This window comes from Lepisma saccharinum, chromosome 5 (assembly GCF_977018435.1).
Source record: "Lepisma saccharinum chromosome 5, izLepSacc3.1, whole genome shotgun sequence".
Lineage (NCBI taxonomy): Eukaryota > Metazoa > Arthropoda > Insecta > Zygentoma > Lepismatidae > Lepisma > Lepisma saccharinum.
Window position 1 is genome coordinate 17,926,348 of NC_139233.1, and position 15,755 is coordinate 17,942,102.

General features: G+C 35.4%; 2 protein-coding genes across 14 annotated transcripts in view; both read left to right on the top strand.

Moving 5' to 3' along the window:
- The window catches only part of LOC145988237 (uncharacterized), a 139,083-nt gene extending 136,647 nt beyond the window's left edge, over window positions 1-2,436 (top strand). For all 5 annotated transcript variants that reach the window (XM_083123086.1, XM_083123088.1, XM_083123089.1 and 2 more), the window contains one exon: window positions 2,317-2,436. The gene's annotated coding sequence lies outside the window, so the exon portion shown is untranslated. The remainder of the gene's footprint in view (window positions 1-2,316) is intronic.
- Window positions 2,437-11,540: 9,104 nt separating this feature from the next.
- LOC145988239 (uncharacterized) overlaps window positions 11,541-15,755 on the top strand; it is a 93,663-nt gene continuing 89,448 nt past the window's right edge. For all 9 annotated transcript variants that reach the window (XM_083123091.1, XM_083123093.1, XM_083123094.1 and 6 more), the window contains exons 1-3: window positions 11,541-11,680; window positions 14,349-14,479; window positions 15,208-15,267. In XM_083123091.1, coding sequence (XP_082979217.1) covers window positions 14,477-14,479; window positions 15,208-15,267 — 63 coding nt within the window. In that variant the 5' untranslated portion in view covers window positions 11,541-11,680; window positions 14,349-14,476. The remainder of the gene's footprint in view (window positions 11,681-14,348; window positions 14,480-15,207; window positions 15,268-15,755) is intronic.

Consider the following 15,755-nt stretch of genomic DNA (forward strand, 5'->3'; position numbering starts at 1 on the left):
GTGGGCCGAACAGGTGAAAGTCTCACGGGGCCAGGTCTGGACTGTATGCTTGAGAATTTCCCAATGCCAGGAATTGACTTTTTGCGTCACTGATGAAGCCACAAAGGGACGAGCATTGTCATTGAGAATGATGACCTCTTCCAGAGATTTCCTTGGACGTTTACGGTGCAGAGCAGCTCGTAGATTATTCAGTGTGGCACAATATGCAGCAGCATTTACAGTTGCTCCTTTTACCTCAAAATCAGCAAGAATGACACCCTGGCTGTCCCAGAAAATGGTAAGTAAAACCTTTCCTGCAGACGGGGTTGTCTTGAATTTTTTGGATGGGGGCGAGTTTGTGTGTTTCCATACCATACTCTGTCACTTTCGTCCAGGGGTGTAATGAATAACCCACAATTTGACCCCAGTAACAATGCGATCTAGGAATGAATTTCCAGCCCTATGGTATGGGAGCAAATCCCATACAGTCCTCCATATGCTGTGGTGTGAGCTGTCTGGGGACCCATCTTGCTGACACTTTGCGATACCCAAGTTCTTCATGGATGATGGTGTATGCACTGCCATATGAAATGCCCATTGCATCCGCTGTTGCTTGGATTGTTGACCACCAGTCCTCCTGAATCAATGCCTCCACAGCGTCAACATTGCCCTGTGTGTGGGATGTGCAAGGCCATCCAAAACGGGTTTCATCGAATACATTTACATGCCCTGCGTTAAACTTTGCACACCAGTTACAGACATTTGTGAATGTCATGCACATGTCACCATATGCTGCACACAACTCACGATAGATTTCAGGTGGTTTCTGTCTCTTTGACCACAGAGAAACCAAATGACACTTCACAGCTCAACTGTGTCGAACATCTCAAGCATAGCTGCCATTTTGAAACAAATGCCTCTCGGCGTGTGCTAGGTGCACACACCTGCCATCTCGTGAGAGGTGGCGAAATACATGTACTTCCAAATGTATATTTCAGTTTTTGTGAATACATTTCAGTTTGGCTATAAAAAATTTACTCAATTACTTTTTGATATCCCCTCATATAATGCAGGAAAATGTAAAATTTGGGAATGTAACATCGAGGCTCCACTGTAATATTTTGCACAGTGAGTGAATGAGTTTTATCTTTGGTATAAGCGACTTAACTTTGTAGTGTTTCAATCATTTTTTTAGGTATGTTATGAGGGGGTGCTGATAAGTTCCTGGCTATGCTCTTTTCCCATCATTTCCCATCACGATTCATATCTCATTTGAAAGTGTGTAATATGAGTATGTTATGGTGCAAAAATAATATTCCTCTCGCAATAGCTTCTTTCTATTTTTCAGGTTTGAAGTAGTCATGGCGGAGGCACAAGTGAGTTTCACGATGGATGGGGTGACCCCCTTGTGGCACCATTCCATGGACTGATCCTTGGTCTCGGGATCATAGATATGTAGCCACATTTCATCCTCAGTCACTAATCTGCACAAAAAAATCCTCTTCACCAGCATAAAACCGAGCCAAAATGGCCTCCGATGACTTCACTCTGTAGTTTCTGATCACTGTTCAAGCATTTCGGAACCCATTTGGCAGAAAGTCTCCTCATGTCCAGTACATCATGTACGATGAATCCTACACGTTCCCAGGAGATGTTCATTATCTCTGCAATCTTCTTGGCTGATATTCGCCGATCCATAAGAATCATGTCATGCACAGCATCACATGTTGCCAGATCCATCACTGATGAAGGGCGCCCACTGCGGACCTCATCTTCGATGCTGAAATGTCCAGTCGTGAATCGAGCTCTCCAGGTTTATATTGTGCTGTATGAAGGACACTTATCTCCCAGTGTTTGTGACATCTCACCGTGAATGTCCTTCGCAGACTTTCCTTGGAGGAACAGAAACTTGATCACACCCCGAACCTCCGGCGTCGTGAAACTGACTTGTGCCTCCGCCATGACTACTTCAAACCTGAAAAATAGATAGAAGCTATTGTGGGAGGAATATTATTTTTGCACCATAACATACCCATATTACACTCTTTCAAATGAGATATGAATCGCGAATGGGAAATGATTGGAAGAGAGCAAAGCAGGAACTTATCAGCACCCTCTCGTATAGAAACTTGCAAGTGTACTTAAGTAAGGAGATTTGCTGATCATACAATAATGTAATAATCAACATGGTATTCAGTGGTAGAGGATTGAAATTCAAATGCAGCTGATCTTCTGTATAATTTTATAAAATATCTAGAATTGTAGGATTGCTTGTAATTTATTTGCACATTTCTTTGCAAACATATTCAAGCACTGATGCAAATTATTTTCTTGCAGGAATATGTTGCATGCAAGAAGTGGTTGGTTCACTCTTTCACACCCTACAGACTTCCAATAAGCTAATCATGTAAATTTGGCAAAATTGCATATAAATATATTGGTAGAATCATATTTGCAATCAATTTTTTTGAAATTCTCTTACATAAGTTACTGATAAGATATCACTTATGTGTTTCACTATTTGAATTATTTAATGGTAGAATCTTAGTTTTAGCATTGAATAAAATAACTTTGTAAAAGAAATGGGGCAGTCAATTATTATGACCTGATATAAGCAAATATGTGTATTGATTCATTAATAAATTTGCCAGAAATTTTTAACGATTCGATGGGTCTATAAATAGTTTGCAATGTGATGCAAAATTCTGCAATTTTGTTGTACAATGTGAATGTAAAATATAATTTGTATATCTAAAGTAAATGACCACATTCAAGGTATGGTCTGATACAAAATCTTAACTAATGCATATGAAGTACTGGATAAACTAATTAATATCAATAGCCAATATTCTAGATCCAATATAAAATTACAAATGTTCCTTAGAAAACAAGAATTGTTCATTTGCCTCCTTAATGTGTATCACCAGGTGATTCCAATGGATATTTTCAAGCAAAATGTTTAGTAAGACATTTGCTTTACAAATCAGGGATATATGGATTACACCTTTACTTCCATAAAAGTAACAAAATGGTAGAATTTTGTAGGAAATTTTGTGAAACTGGTACTTCAATATGCTTATATCACCCATTACCAATAGAGTTCCAATTAATCTACCTGATCTCAACTGCATACATAGTTTATAATTCTATGTATTTTAAGAAGACTTAGGTGGATAGGTCATGTGGCATGAATAGCAGAGGACAGAAGAGTTTACAGGATTCTTGTTGGGAAACATGGTGGTAAGAGACCTGTAGGAAGGCTAAGATGAAGATTGAGGGATAACGTTGAGATGGACCTAAAGAAAATCTGTAAAGATGGAAAAGATTGGATTGATCAGGATAGGGACAGATGGAAGGTTTGTGTTGCTGCAGCCATAAACCTTATAGTTTAAGAATGCTAGAGAGTAAGTTAGTTTATATATTTTCTTCCTCCAAAGATGTTCATAGACAGGCTGTAGTAGTAGATGGTTTCAATAAATTGCACCTGCAGTGGATTGAGGTAGAGGAGGAATTTATAGTGTCCCTTATGTAACTTCGAAGGATAAAAATCTCAGGTGAAAGGTCAGGGGACTGTAGGGGTCAAACTAGGGTTCTGATCATCTTAGTTTCCATATCCTATTCACTGCTGTGACAGGGTGTTGTTTAGGAAATTCCACACTTCCATGTGAAAATGGGGCAGAGCCACATCCAATTGCATAATCTAGATATCATGCTCCTCATTTAGCTGTAGGATAAGCCATTCAGTTAAAATGACAATAAATGTTTATCCAGTCACAGTTGGTTCAGCAAAGAAAGAAAAAAAAAAGCAATTGACATTTTTACTAACATTGCATGAAACATATGCAATATGTTGATTGTTGAAATAATACATTGAAAAAAGTCTTTGGCCTGTCTCGTCTCGTGGAAATGCTGTCTCGTCTCGAAAAAAAAAAGTCTGTCCCGTCTCGTACCATGGACAACACTAGTTGAAACGAACAGTAGTATGTTTTAGCGTGTGTTTAGAATCTCTTGTGTACTGCATGGGAATACTGAAGTCATTTTAGTTTCCTAACCAAATAACAAAGACGGTGATTTTCTAGCTGACCCAAGCTATATTCTAAATAGATGGAAGAACTACTTTAATGACCTTTTAAATGTCCATGTAGGAGATAAATCAGAAGTAAATGAAGTACACACAGCAGAACCTTTACTTCCAGAACCTAACTTGACTGAAGTTAAGGATGCTATTAAAAGGCTAAAGAATAACAAAGCACCTGGCATTGATTTAATACCAGCTGAGTTAATTAAATATGGTGGAAATTCATTAATATGTCAAATTCATAAATTAATTTGTTTAATATGGAATAAAGAAGAAATCCCTCAACACTGGAAAGAATCCATAATTGTTCCTGTGTTTAAAAAAGGTGATAAAATGAACTGCAATAATTACCGTGGAATTTCTCTACTCTCAACAACATATAAAATATTATCTAACATTCTTTTAACAAGACTAACCCCATATGCTAATGAAATTATAGGTGATTATCAATGTGGATTTAAACGTAACAGATCAACTACAGATCAATTTTTTCACATCAGACAGACACTTGAAAAAAAGTGGGAATATAATCAAAATGTCCATCAGCTATTCATTGATTTCAAAAAAGCATATGATTCGGTGAAAAGAGATAAATTATATAATATATTAGTAGAGTTTGGAATACCTAAGAAGCTTGTTAGTATGATAAAAATATGCACCAGTGAAACAGAAAGTAAAATTCGTGTAGGTATTAATATGTCTCACAAATTTACAATTCATGATGGGTTAAAACAAGGAGATGCATTATCTCCATTGCTCTTTAATTTTGCCTTAGAATATGCTGTTAGGAAGGTAAAAGAAACTAAAGAAGGACTAAAATTAAATGGTGTGACTCAGTTGTTAGCATATGCAGATGATGTAGACTTACTGGGGGATGATGTGAATACAATTAAGAATAATGCTAAAATATTTTTCAAAACTGCTAAAGAGATAGGTTTGGAAGTTAACAAAGAGAAAACTAAATATATGCTTACAGGCCGAAACCAAGTGTTAGGTAATAATCAAAATCTAATTATTGATAACAACTCGTTTGAACCAGTTTCCAAATTCAAATACTTAGGAGTAATATTAACAAATGAAAATGATATTAAAGAGGAAATAAAAAGTAGTCTTAATTCAGGAAATGCATGTTACTTCTCTCTTCATAAACTTTTGTTTTCTCGTTTAATATCTAAGAAACTAAAAGTTAAAATATACAAAACAGTAATTTTGCCTGTAGTATTATATGGATGTGAAACTTGGTCCCTTACATTGAAAGAGGAACATAAATTGAGAGTATTTGAAAATAAGATCCTTAGGAAAATCTTTGGACCTAAAAGGGATGAGGAGACAGGTGAGTGGAGAAGGTTACATAATTTAGAACTACATAATTTGTATTCATGTCCAGATATTATTAGAATAATTAAATCAAGAAGACTTAGGTGGGCAGGCCATGTGGCACGAATGGGAGAGGAAAGAGGAGTTTACAGGATTCTTGTTGGGAAACCTGATGGTAAGAGACCTGTAGGAAGGCCAAGACGAAGATGGAGGGACAACGTTGAGATGGACCTAAGGGAAATCGGTAGGGATGGAAAAGAGTATATAGAACTTGCTCAAGATAGGGAAAGATGGAAGGCCTGTGTTGCTGCAGGCATGAACCTTCGGGTTTAAGAAGGCTAAGGAGTTAGTTAGTTAGTTAGTTAAATCAAATAACAATTATTCAGTGTAATCTTTAAAAAGGAAAGCCTTTGTTTCTTTGAAGCTGTTCATGACAGAAATTTAATTGCAAGACAAGTTACCAAATTAGCAATAGTTCTCTTACATATTTGTGGTATGTGCATGTCTGCCTTATACCGGATGATGAAGGAAGCAGGTTTAAAGGATAGACAATTACTGTTCTTGGGTAGCTCGTCCTGCTTTTGTCAGGAAACCTGATCAGCATATTGAACCAAGCCATCAGACGAGATACGATGTCAGTAATATAATTCCGTTTCTGTGGTCAAATAACTCCAAAAAAAGGCAATAAAATTGTCAGTGTGAGGAGACGGAGAAATAATTTCCTTTTTTCTTACATTATACTCTGTCTGTATGCCTAGTGTGGTTTGTCTGTCCCAAAGCTGAAGACAAATCTCTGTCTGTTGTAACGTGTGGCATGTTTTCTTCCAGCTTAAAAATCACGTAAAATACCTTCCTTCACTTCAGTGTGCTGGTTCTGCAGGCACAAGATCATGTCGACTAATAAGCAAGATACCACGTGACTCCGGGGCCAACTGTCAGCACCGCAGAGAAGCTTCAGTAACTTTTGCGAGGTTCCTTCTAGTCCTTGACAGAGCGCATGCTCCGTAATTATGTGCAGTAAACCCATGTTTTCTGAATATAAAATTTACGTATGTTTGGATTGTGTGCTCAAATGTTGCAGTAAACATAACTCTGTGACACACAACAACAATTACGGGCCTCCCCCATGGCGCAGTGGTAGCGTCATTGCCTTGTAATCAAGGGGTCCCGGGTTCGATACCCGGTGGAGGCACAAGTGGTTCGGATCCCACTTTAAACTGTAGGTCCAGTCCCGATTAGCCTTACTGTGCATAAAGTGGACTTAAAACAGCAACTCAAACAACAACAATTACAAGCGCTTCAAAGATTAGAAACTTAGCAAGCGTTACTCATAAGACGATTAGATTGTCCAAATGACAGAATACCAGGTGGTGGGGTGGTAGCGTGTTAGTTTGACATGCAGGAGATACTGGGTTCGATTCCCGTTTGATTGCCTTCAATTTTTTTCTTAACTCGAGCGACTATATATTTCAATTTATCTGTTGCGAATATTCTTATTTTATTGGCTGTGCGAATTGTTGAATTTTGTTTTCCAAACGATTACGATAATTTCTTGTGAATAGTATTATATGTATTTCTGGATCATTTTCTCGAAAGAAATGTATACTTTTCACGAGGCATAACATTTTATTGAGTATGTTTGTAAAATGATGAGAAATGTGAAAAAAAAACTATCGTAAAAAATAATTTTCACAATTAAAATTTAAAACGGTAAAGTAAAGATTTCCACCCAAAAATAAAGTAAAAATGTATTTAACTCTTACTCCAATAAATTATTAAATAAAATGTAATAATTGGTTGCTCGAGTTATTTAAAAGAAAATAGAGCAATAGAACGGGAATCTAACAAAAAGCCTTCTTTACGCGAAACTTATCCGCTACCACGGGGCAACTTGACCAATTGAAAATCATGTAATAGCTTCGCCTCATCAAGGCAGTTGGAACTCATCGAAACCTTCAAGTTCATCGATTTTTTCCTTCTTTTTAAGTCCACTTTATGCACAGTAAGAAAACTGGATCTATAGTGTAAAGTGGGATTCCAACCACTTGTGCCTAAACCGCATATCAAACTTTTCCTCAGGTATTGTTGTCTAGCGTGCGACATTACCAATACTCGGTTCGAGCATGGATGTGGGTGTTTGTCCCAATGAGAATACTGAGAATATAGAGGAAATTGACATGTGTGACAACTGAGAAAAAGGTGAAGAACGAGGATACTATTAATTTTGAAAATACTCCTTCAGTTAGTGTAATGTGCCTGAAATTGAATGCACTATTTTTGACCGCGAACGTGTTTTGTTTCTTCAATTAAAACTTTTAGATTACAATTTAGTTCATCATACCAACCTGTGTCTTTCTCCCTTGTTTGTTTATAGTTATAAATAAAATCCCATTGGAGCATGGAAAAACCTTTCACTGTTCATAAGTCAGTCATTGTTCTCTGCAGTTTTCAATGCAACATTCAGGCACTCTGATCGTGCATCGTACGTTTCACATCAGGTATCCACATAATTTAATATATTTATAAGTAGGGAGCGGAAGTTGATGACCTAAAAAATATAGGTATATGACCTATAGAATATCCTAAAAAATGGAAAAAATGACGTAAAATGCAAAAAATGACCATTAAATTTGTTAGTTTCAGTATAAAAATTGAAATGAAAATGAAATTAAACAAAATGCAATCTTGCTTTTAAAAAAAGTGCACCAAATGATAGCACATGCACATTCAATTAAAATATGCAACGAGGATTTTCAGTGCAAACAGGTTCTAGCTATGGTATTTCCAGCCTCTCCTTATCTGATCTTAAATCTGAGTTTGCCCCAGACGGACACCTGGTGGTTTCCCCCGACACAACAAAGACTGTCACCAGTTCAGTTTTCTTTTGCTCGTAAATTGCAATCCTGCGAGATATATATAGGCATATATTCACCTTGGTGAAAAGATTCAAGAATATTACCAAAATTAAAGAAGTGACAAAATATGATGAAAAAATATACCGAATATTGCAACAAATGACAGGAAAATGCCGAAATTCAGAGAATAGGACCTAAAACCTGACAAATGGCAACAAGTGCAAAAAATGCACTTTAAAATTACCTTTTTTGGGTTCTAGATGAAGTGTAATATTGAGTATATTTAATGGGCATCGTGTCCAAAATGTCAGAAAAAAGATGACATTTCATCAACTTCCGCTCCCTATTTATAAGTTGTTTTAAGCGAAATTCTCCATTTTTATTCTTTCTATACAAGATATCAATATCACATTTCAAACAGTTATTAATGGTTTCAATGTCATTTGTTGGGAAAAAAAAAGTTTCGTATTACTTTAGATTCGAACATGCAAACGCAAGTATCAAAGTATTGCTTTAGACAGCACTCATTAATTTGGTACGTGGAAAGGTAATCATTTTACGGGAAACGTGAAAGTTGGTGTGTGTTGACAGATTGTAGCTACTGCCATATTAGCACTGACAACTAGGAAGCGTTCTCAATGATCATGTGGCTGCATGTTTTTCGCTAATAAAAAACTGCATTTTTTCAACACATACACAAATACATCGTCGCTTCGGAACATCAAATTTTCATCTTTGCTGCTTTCAGATTACCAACATAGTCTCCAGTTTTTAGTTTATTTTTATCTTTATTTGTTTGAGTGGCATGCAATTCAAAAGGTTTTGCAGAAACCTCAGTTTTATAAATAAGGTTGGATGAAATTAGACAAAAAAATCTTTCCTTCTGCTGGGCTCGAACTCGGGTTGCCTGCATGCTAGTCTGACACGATAACCAACACTCCAAACGAGACAACACTAAACTCTTTCGCAAGAAGTCGACTGAAACACAAGTTAATTTTCAGATTGCTAATTCCCAAGGTATAACATGCCCAGGCAGATGTGTCTTGCATTTTCTATACTTTTGTTATTTCAGTTGCTTTGGTCTCTCCCTAGGTTAATCACGGCAATAATGAGGAATATTTTTTTGACAAAGATGATAAACAGACACACAAGAATAATCACCCTCACAATAAAAAGAGCCAGAACTCAAGTCTGGAACCTTCGACGCGAAGTGTGTTTCTTGTTCAAAAATAATATCTGTGTGTTTTCGTTAGATATGAAATTAAGTAAATAAATAAGACAAGTGGGTGGAAGGGACTGGAGAATCGTAGCTACATAACCATTGAGAAGATATCCATCGCATAGATAGAGAATCTCTATATCCCCTTGCGATAGAGAACTTATTAGAAGAATGAAAATACAGATTAAACGAACAAATTTGATGTGTATCATTTCGTCAAAATGCCTAGAAAACAATATTACATACTTCTTCACTACTAGAAAAGAATAAAAAAAATTGTCCTTGGTGGGGATCGAATCTAGAACTCACTGATGAAAGCTCTGTACGCTAACCAACACACTATCAATAGCATCACGTTTTTTTTTTTTTTTCCAGTCAGTCTGTTTCCGTCCTGAACACCTGAAGACGAAAATGCTTGTTAATTTCTCTCATAATTGTTTCATTGTCTATTAATAGAAACCATGTATGTCAAAAATAGACGCATTCTTTCTGTGAAAAATCCCATGTTTCGCACATCGTGCTTCTCCATTTACTGTTATTTGGACATTCACTTGGAAGTTAAAACTTAGCTTTGTGTGTTTGTTTTCACGTGCACGTGTGTGAGAAGAATGGTGTTAAAGTGTGTTCGATGTTTTTCTGGGCATTATTTTCGTTCGAAGCATTAATATAATTGTAAAATATGGAATTTACTGTAATGCAAGGAGTGAAAATATAAACCCAGTCTGTCAGGTTCGTTCCCAAACAACATTAAATAATGGAACGTAACGTGGACCGAGTATTATTCCATGTCGAGAACACGAGACATTACGATCGACAATCTTCATCTCGTATTTCTCTTTGGCATCACTACTCAATTTACAGAGATGTAAACCCGTGACTGGAATACTAGCCCCAGAATTGCAATGCTGGTTGGGTTGTCTAGTCACAAGGCGCTTGGTGGTCAGACATGAATGGCTTGCTTCAGTGCTTCTTCAATAGGGTCGTTACAACCCAGAAGTGTCCATGACTGTACCAATGAAGTTAGGTGCCTTCCCATGACATGCAATTTTTGTTTTACACTGTGTTGCCAGAGTTAAAATCTGCAAATATATAGCATTAGCAGGGAGGTAATAATTTGCAGGAGACTTTCCCTTGTTCATGGAATCATTACTTGGGGATGTTTGAAAGTCTCTACTGTAGCATTGTGTTTAGTAGAAGTTTGTGGAATGCTTCTATTTTTCTAAACCTTTTTGGTTCAACTGAAGGTATAGCAACAATGTGACATCAGTGTACCTACAATTGTAAGCAAAACATTTAGATCTAGCACCATGGTATATACCATTGAAAGCTGTTTATTTAATTCATAGTAGAAACAGGTTTGACATACTACTTACAATATAAAATCTGTTACTTGCAAAAACAAATAATTTTAAATTGCCTGTAGATTTTGGTAACTCTGTCAGCATTAATATTGGGAAATCCACTTTCAGTCACATTAGAACTCCATCTGTCAGAAAAAGAATTAAAAACAAACAAAAATTTTAAATTATTCAGAATTTGAGATGACTTGGTTATATAAGTGTCCAAATAAGATTTTTTCTAAATGTATTCAATGTGATCCATCCAAATATAAATTTCATGCCAAACAAATAAAAAATAGATGGCCTCAACTATCTAGAGCTTGGCAACAAATGACACTAAAAAAAATTATCTAAATGGTAGAGAAATTGTCCACAATGATCCCACTGTCAACACAGACCAAAGTGGATAAAAATCATGATTTTTCATTAAAAATCATTTATTTTTTATTTAAATAGTTTTTTCAATCATGCTTAAAATTGCTTGTATGTTTTTCGATATATATATATATATATATATATATATATATATCTTTGTTTATGGAAGTTAATCATGACTTAAGTGGTAGAAAAATGCTCTAAATTCTTAACTTTACCATGAGGAATAGGTCAAAATAAATAAACAAATGAAATAGAACAACTAAGAACAAATGAATTGAAACATAAAAGCAAGTGGCATCTAGTGAACCAACCTGAAATTAAGTACATGACCTATTGTCTAAATTTGCCAATTATATTCTTGCACTTGTTGTTCAATAGAATAAGCCCAAAACAAATAACTTTTTGAGATTCACAAAATTATGAATGGTGGCAGTAAGTCACTGAAATCAATAAGTAAAGAAAAACTATATATATATTTTATTTTTTGTGGGTAACAGATTTGGTGTTAATTTATGTAAGTATTTTTTTTAAATATATATAAATTGTGTATTTTCTTGATACTACTTTGTAAGTTTTATTTATTTCTATTTAGGTATTCTATTTTAATTACTTCCATTTAATTATTTAATTATCATTATGTGATATTTCATAACTTTATGTTCTTTATTTCTATTATCACTAAGCTTTTTATTTCTATCATCACTATCATATGTGGTCATTAATCTCTTATTTTGTCACATATTGTTTTGTATTATTGGCTTTTCTGCGTTTAGTACACAATACCCAGACAGCACAATAACCTTGCTTCTAAGTTGAAATGTGTTTTTTATGTCAAGTGATTAAGCTCGTTATGCTTAAGCTTGCAGCAACCTTAATCAATTGAACTAGTTAACACTTATTACACTTGCAGCAAAGTTGCCAAGGGTTTCCAGTACCTTCCAGAAGTTCAATGGTGACATTCATGGTGAAGACAAGCAGGGGTGCCCATTCTCCCCAAGATCTATGATGCACCCTTCCCCCTCAAATGTAGAACATTACTCCCCTCTTTATGCAGAATTATTTACTCAAATTATTTTGATCAGACAAAATTTGTAGAACAATACAATACAGAAGGAACTATCACAAAGAAAACACCCGGCATTGTTTACCACTGGCTGATATGCCAAGAATCGCAAGGGGCATGAAATTTGAATCCTTTTATTGCAGTTGAAATTAAAAGACTAAAGAAAGAAAAAGCATGGCTCACTTTCATGTTTGCTAACATAAAATGTACAAATTTGCTCAGGCTCACTGCAATTGTTTGAACCTCATTTGTAACAGTTTGTCTGCTTGACTAATCTTGTATTAATGGGAACAGCACCTCCCCCCCCTTTCCAGGTTGATTCTAAATTCATAAGAGGTGGTGTTTCATCACCCACAGGTAAATAGAGAAACTGTCCATAATAACCATAACTAAAAATCAATAAGTCAATCAAACAAAATGATCCCCCCATTTTTGTGTGAAGATATATAGAATTGCAGGCAGATACCACATGTCAACACTTCTTTCCATTTGAAGTCATTCCAGGATATAATAATATGTAGTTGTTGTGCCAGTAGTAGGGTGACCATTATATTTTGACACAAGAATGGGACATTTCAAGGAGATCAGTTCCCCCCGTTCCTGAAAAATTGGTTAGGCCTAATTATAAAATTGTTATTATGAATTATTTATTAAAGGATGGATCACATAAATGATACATCATAAACAATAAATGAAATATGATCTCCCGTTGTCAGAAGGTATTAATTATTATAAATTCGACATGACTTGCATAGTTTCTAGTCCTTTCTGATCAACCTTTGATGTTAGTCCTAAACTGAAGTTAAGTAATGCCAAAAGTATTTAACAGAAGACATAGGCTTCTTGAGAGCAGCTTCATTCTTCATCAATCGTTTATAAATTGTCTTGAAAACCATACACCACATATGAGACGCACAACTCTAGATTTTTCTTTTGAGTTTGTGTCAAGACACAGGAAGTTTTCAGTCTTGTTGCAATTCCATAAAGAAACTGCCTGCTTATTCACTGCTCTACAAAAAACTGAACACACACAAAACAATACATCTTTTTTCAGCATGAAATGTCTCTCAAATTTAGACTTGGATTTTAAGAACTCCTACACTTTTAAAAAACTGGACAAATAGTGGTATTTTAATAATATGGATGGGATGGCCAGGACATGCTCTTGAAATGGGACTGTCCTGGTCAAAACAGAATGTATAGTCACCCTAGCCAGTAGTCATGAAGTCAAACAGAAGAATGACATGTCCGTGCCAGAAAACTGAATCCATCGTTTTTTTTTTTTTTTTTAAGATTGAAATTGTGAGTTTTTGGTTGTTGTGGTGCTATTGGAGTGACTGTAGCTTGGATTCAAGCATGTGGTGGCAATCCATGTTTCATCACCAGTCACAGCAGGATCCACAAACTGATCTCTTTCCTCTGTGTAGTGCATAAAAAAGTTTGAGTACGGAACCCAGCTGTTTTGTTTTGTGTTCATCTGTTAACGCTTTGGGCACCCAGCATGTGTCCAATTTTTGTACCCTAATTTCACAGTCCCACACTCATGAATCATGCATGGTCTTGGACACTTTGGGAATTAGCTCATGCTATTCTCTTGCCCAAATTTCATCAGTTTTGTGAAGATTATCAGGTCTTTATCATAAACATCAGTCCTGCCTCCTGAAAATTTATAGCACCACTTTATAACATTTTTATAGTTCATAACGTTCCCACAGCAACAGTTTGTCTATAGATTTCTGCTGGATGCTCATATTTTGCATTCAGGAACTGTATGATGGCAGGATTGTGGATTGGTTCTCCCATTTTAAACACATGTTACTCGAATAATGATCAGTGTAGCTCTACTGAATGAATACAGGGAGAACGCCTTGTGATCAAGGTCAAAGCCAGTGTAGCCACATTCACATAACAAAATTCCCCTTGGCATACATGTGATGTATCTTTAATTTCCAGGTGCACCTCTTATCATGTTTGTTCTCCATTCATTATCTTAACATTTATTATCATATATTATTTCCTATTTTTCTTCATTGCAATTGTCTAGTTGAATTACCAGAACATTTGTTGTGAATTTCCAAATATTTCTGTAAAGTGTATATTTAATTTTTTGTTTTTACAGCTTCCATGACTGTCAAGGAACTGTCGGAAATGTGCCTATCTGAATTTATGGGATGTAAAGTATGCAGATATGCAATGCAGATAGTCTCATCTGTCCCACCTATACTTTGTTAGGGTGCATTGTCAGCAATGGTAAGTAAATAAAAAATCCAACCTTGTAAGTTTTGATTGGACCTGATAGCTGCTATTGTTTCAGCATTTAATGTATTATTTGTGCTTCACATTTGTAGTGCTTATAGGAAGGAATCACATTGATGCAACACTGCTGGAAGTGTGTATTCAGTGCCTAGGAATTGTGCAATCTGTTAATTTCCATGAATTTTATGTAATTTATACATTATGATAATTGTGTACAGTGAATGGCAAAGATAATAGTAGGAAAATTGTCAATCAATATTTCATTACTCTTTATTCCACATCCTGTGTTGTTTCAAAAAATGAATTTCTGTTGATGTAAAGCAGATGTTGCCCTCTGCCTATTGACGTTTTTATTTCAATTCATGATCATCACATTCTTGGAAAAGGACTGAATGAAAATGGTGGTGGACAATTTGCCTACTATTTCTTTTGCCCTTGGATGTACTACTCTGGAGTTTATCACTGAGTGTGATATGTACATTTGATGGATGAGTTATTGTATGGGCTACAATTATATGAGATATGGGTGCCGTGCTTACTTCCTCCTCAAAAAAAACAACAAAAAAACTCTGTGGATGTCCCTGGCATTGGAATAGGCTAAGTTTTGTCATTGGAAGTGGTTCTTAGAACTACAGGTAAATGTTTACGTTCATCATATCTCTAATTTTTTTAAAAACTCTGTTAAAAATATTATCATTAATTTCTAATTTATTTTTATCCAGGACAAAACATGCTGCAGTACTTCCAAAAAAGATGATATCTTCACAAGTGAAGATGCAGATGTAGGTATACAATTTTGTAATGCTTATTTACATTGAAAGAGTGCCTTATGATTTTTTATATCAGTCATTATGATTCATTATATTAGTCATATTGGTGTATCAATAATTTCACTGATCATTTTACAGATTTGATAATAAATATAGTGTTTCCTTTTGCATATCAGACCAGTAGAATATTGATCAAAACTTTTTACATTGATGCTTGTTAAGTATTGGCAAAAAAATTCAAATCAGTCCATCCCTATGAATTGAAATTGAAATCTGTCGATAAAAAGTTTAGAACGAGCTATATAAACACATGAATTCCACCATTTTGAATCAAATATGACGGCTAGATGTCAAAATGAAACTCAAGGTTTCTACACAACTTGCATGTCCTCTCTCCAGTCATGCTAAGAGTGGTCAAGTTAGAAATGTCAGTTTTGAGATATAGGCTTCTGAAATTTGGTTCAAATTTATGAACTAAATTTTGGGAGGAGGGGGTTAAG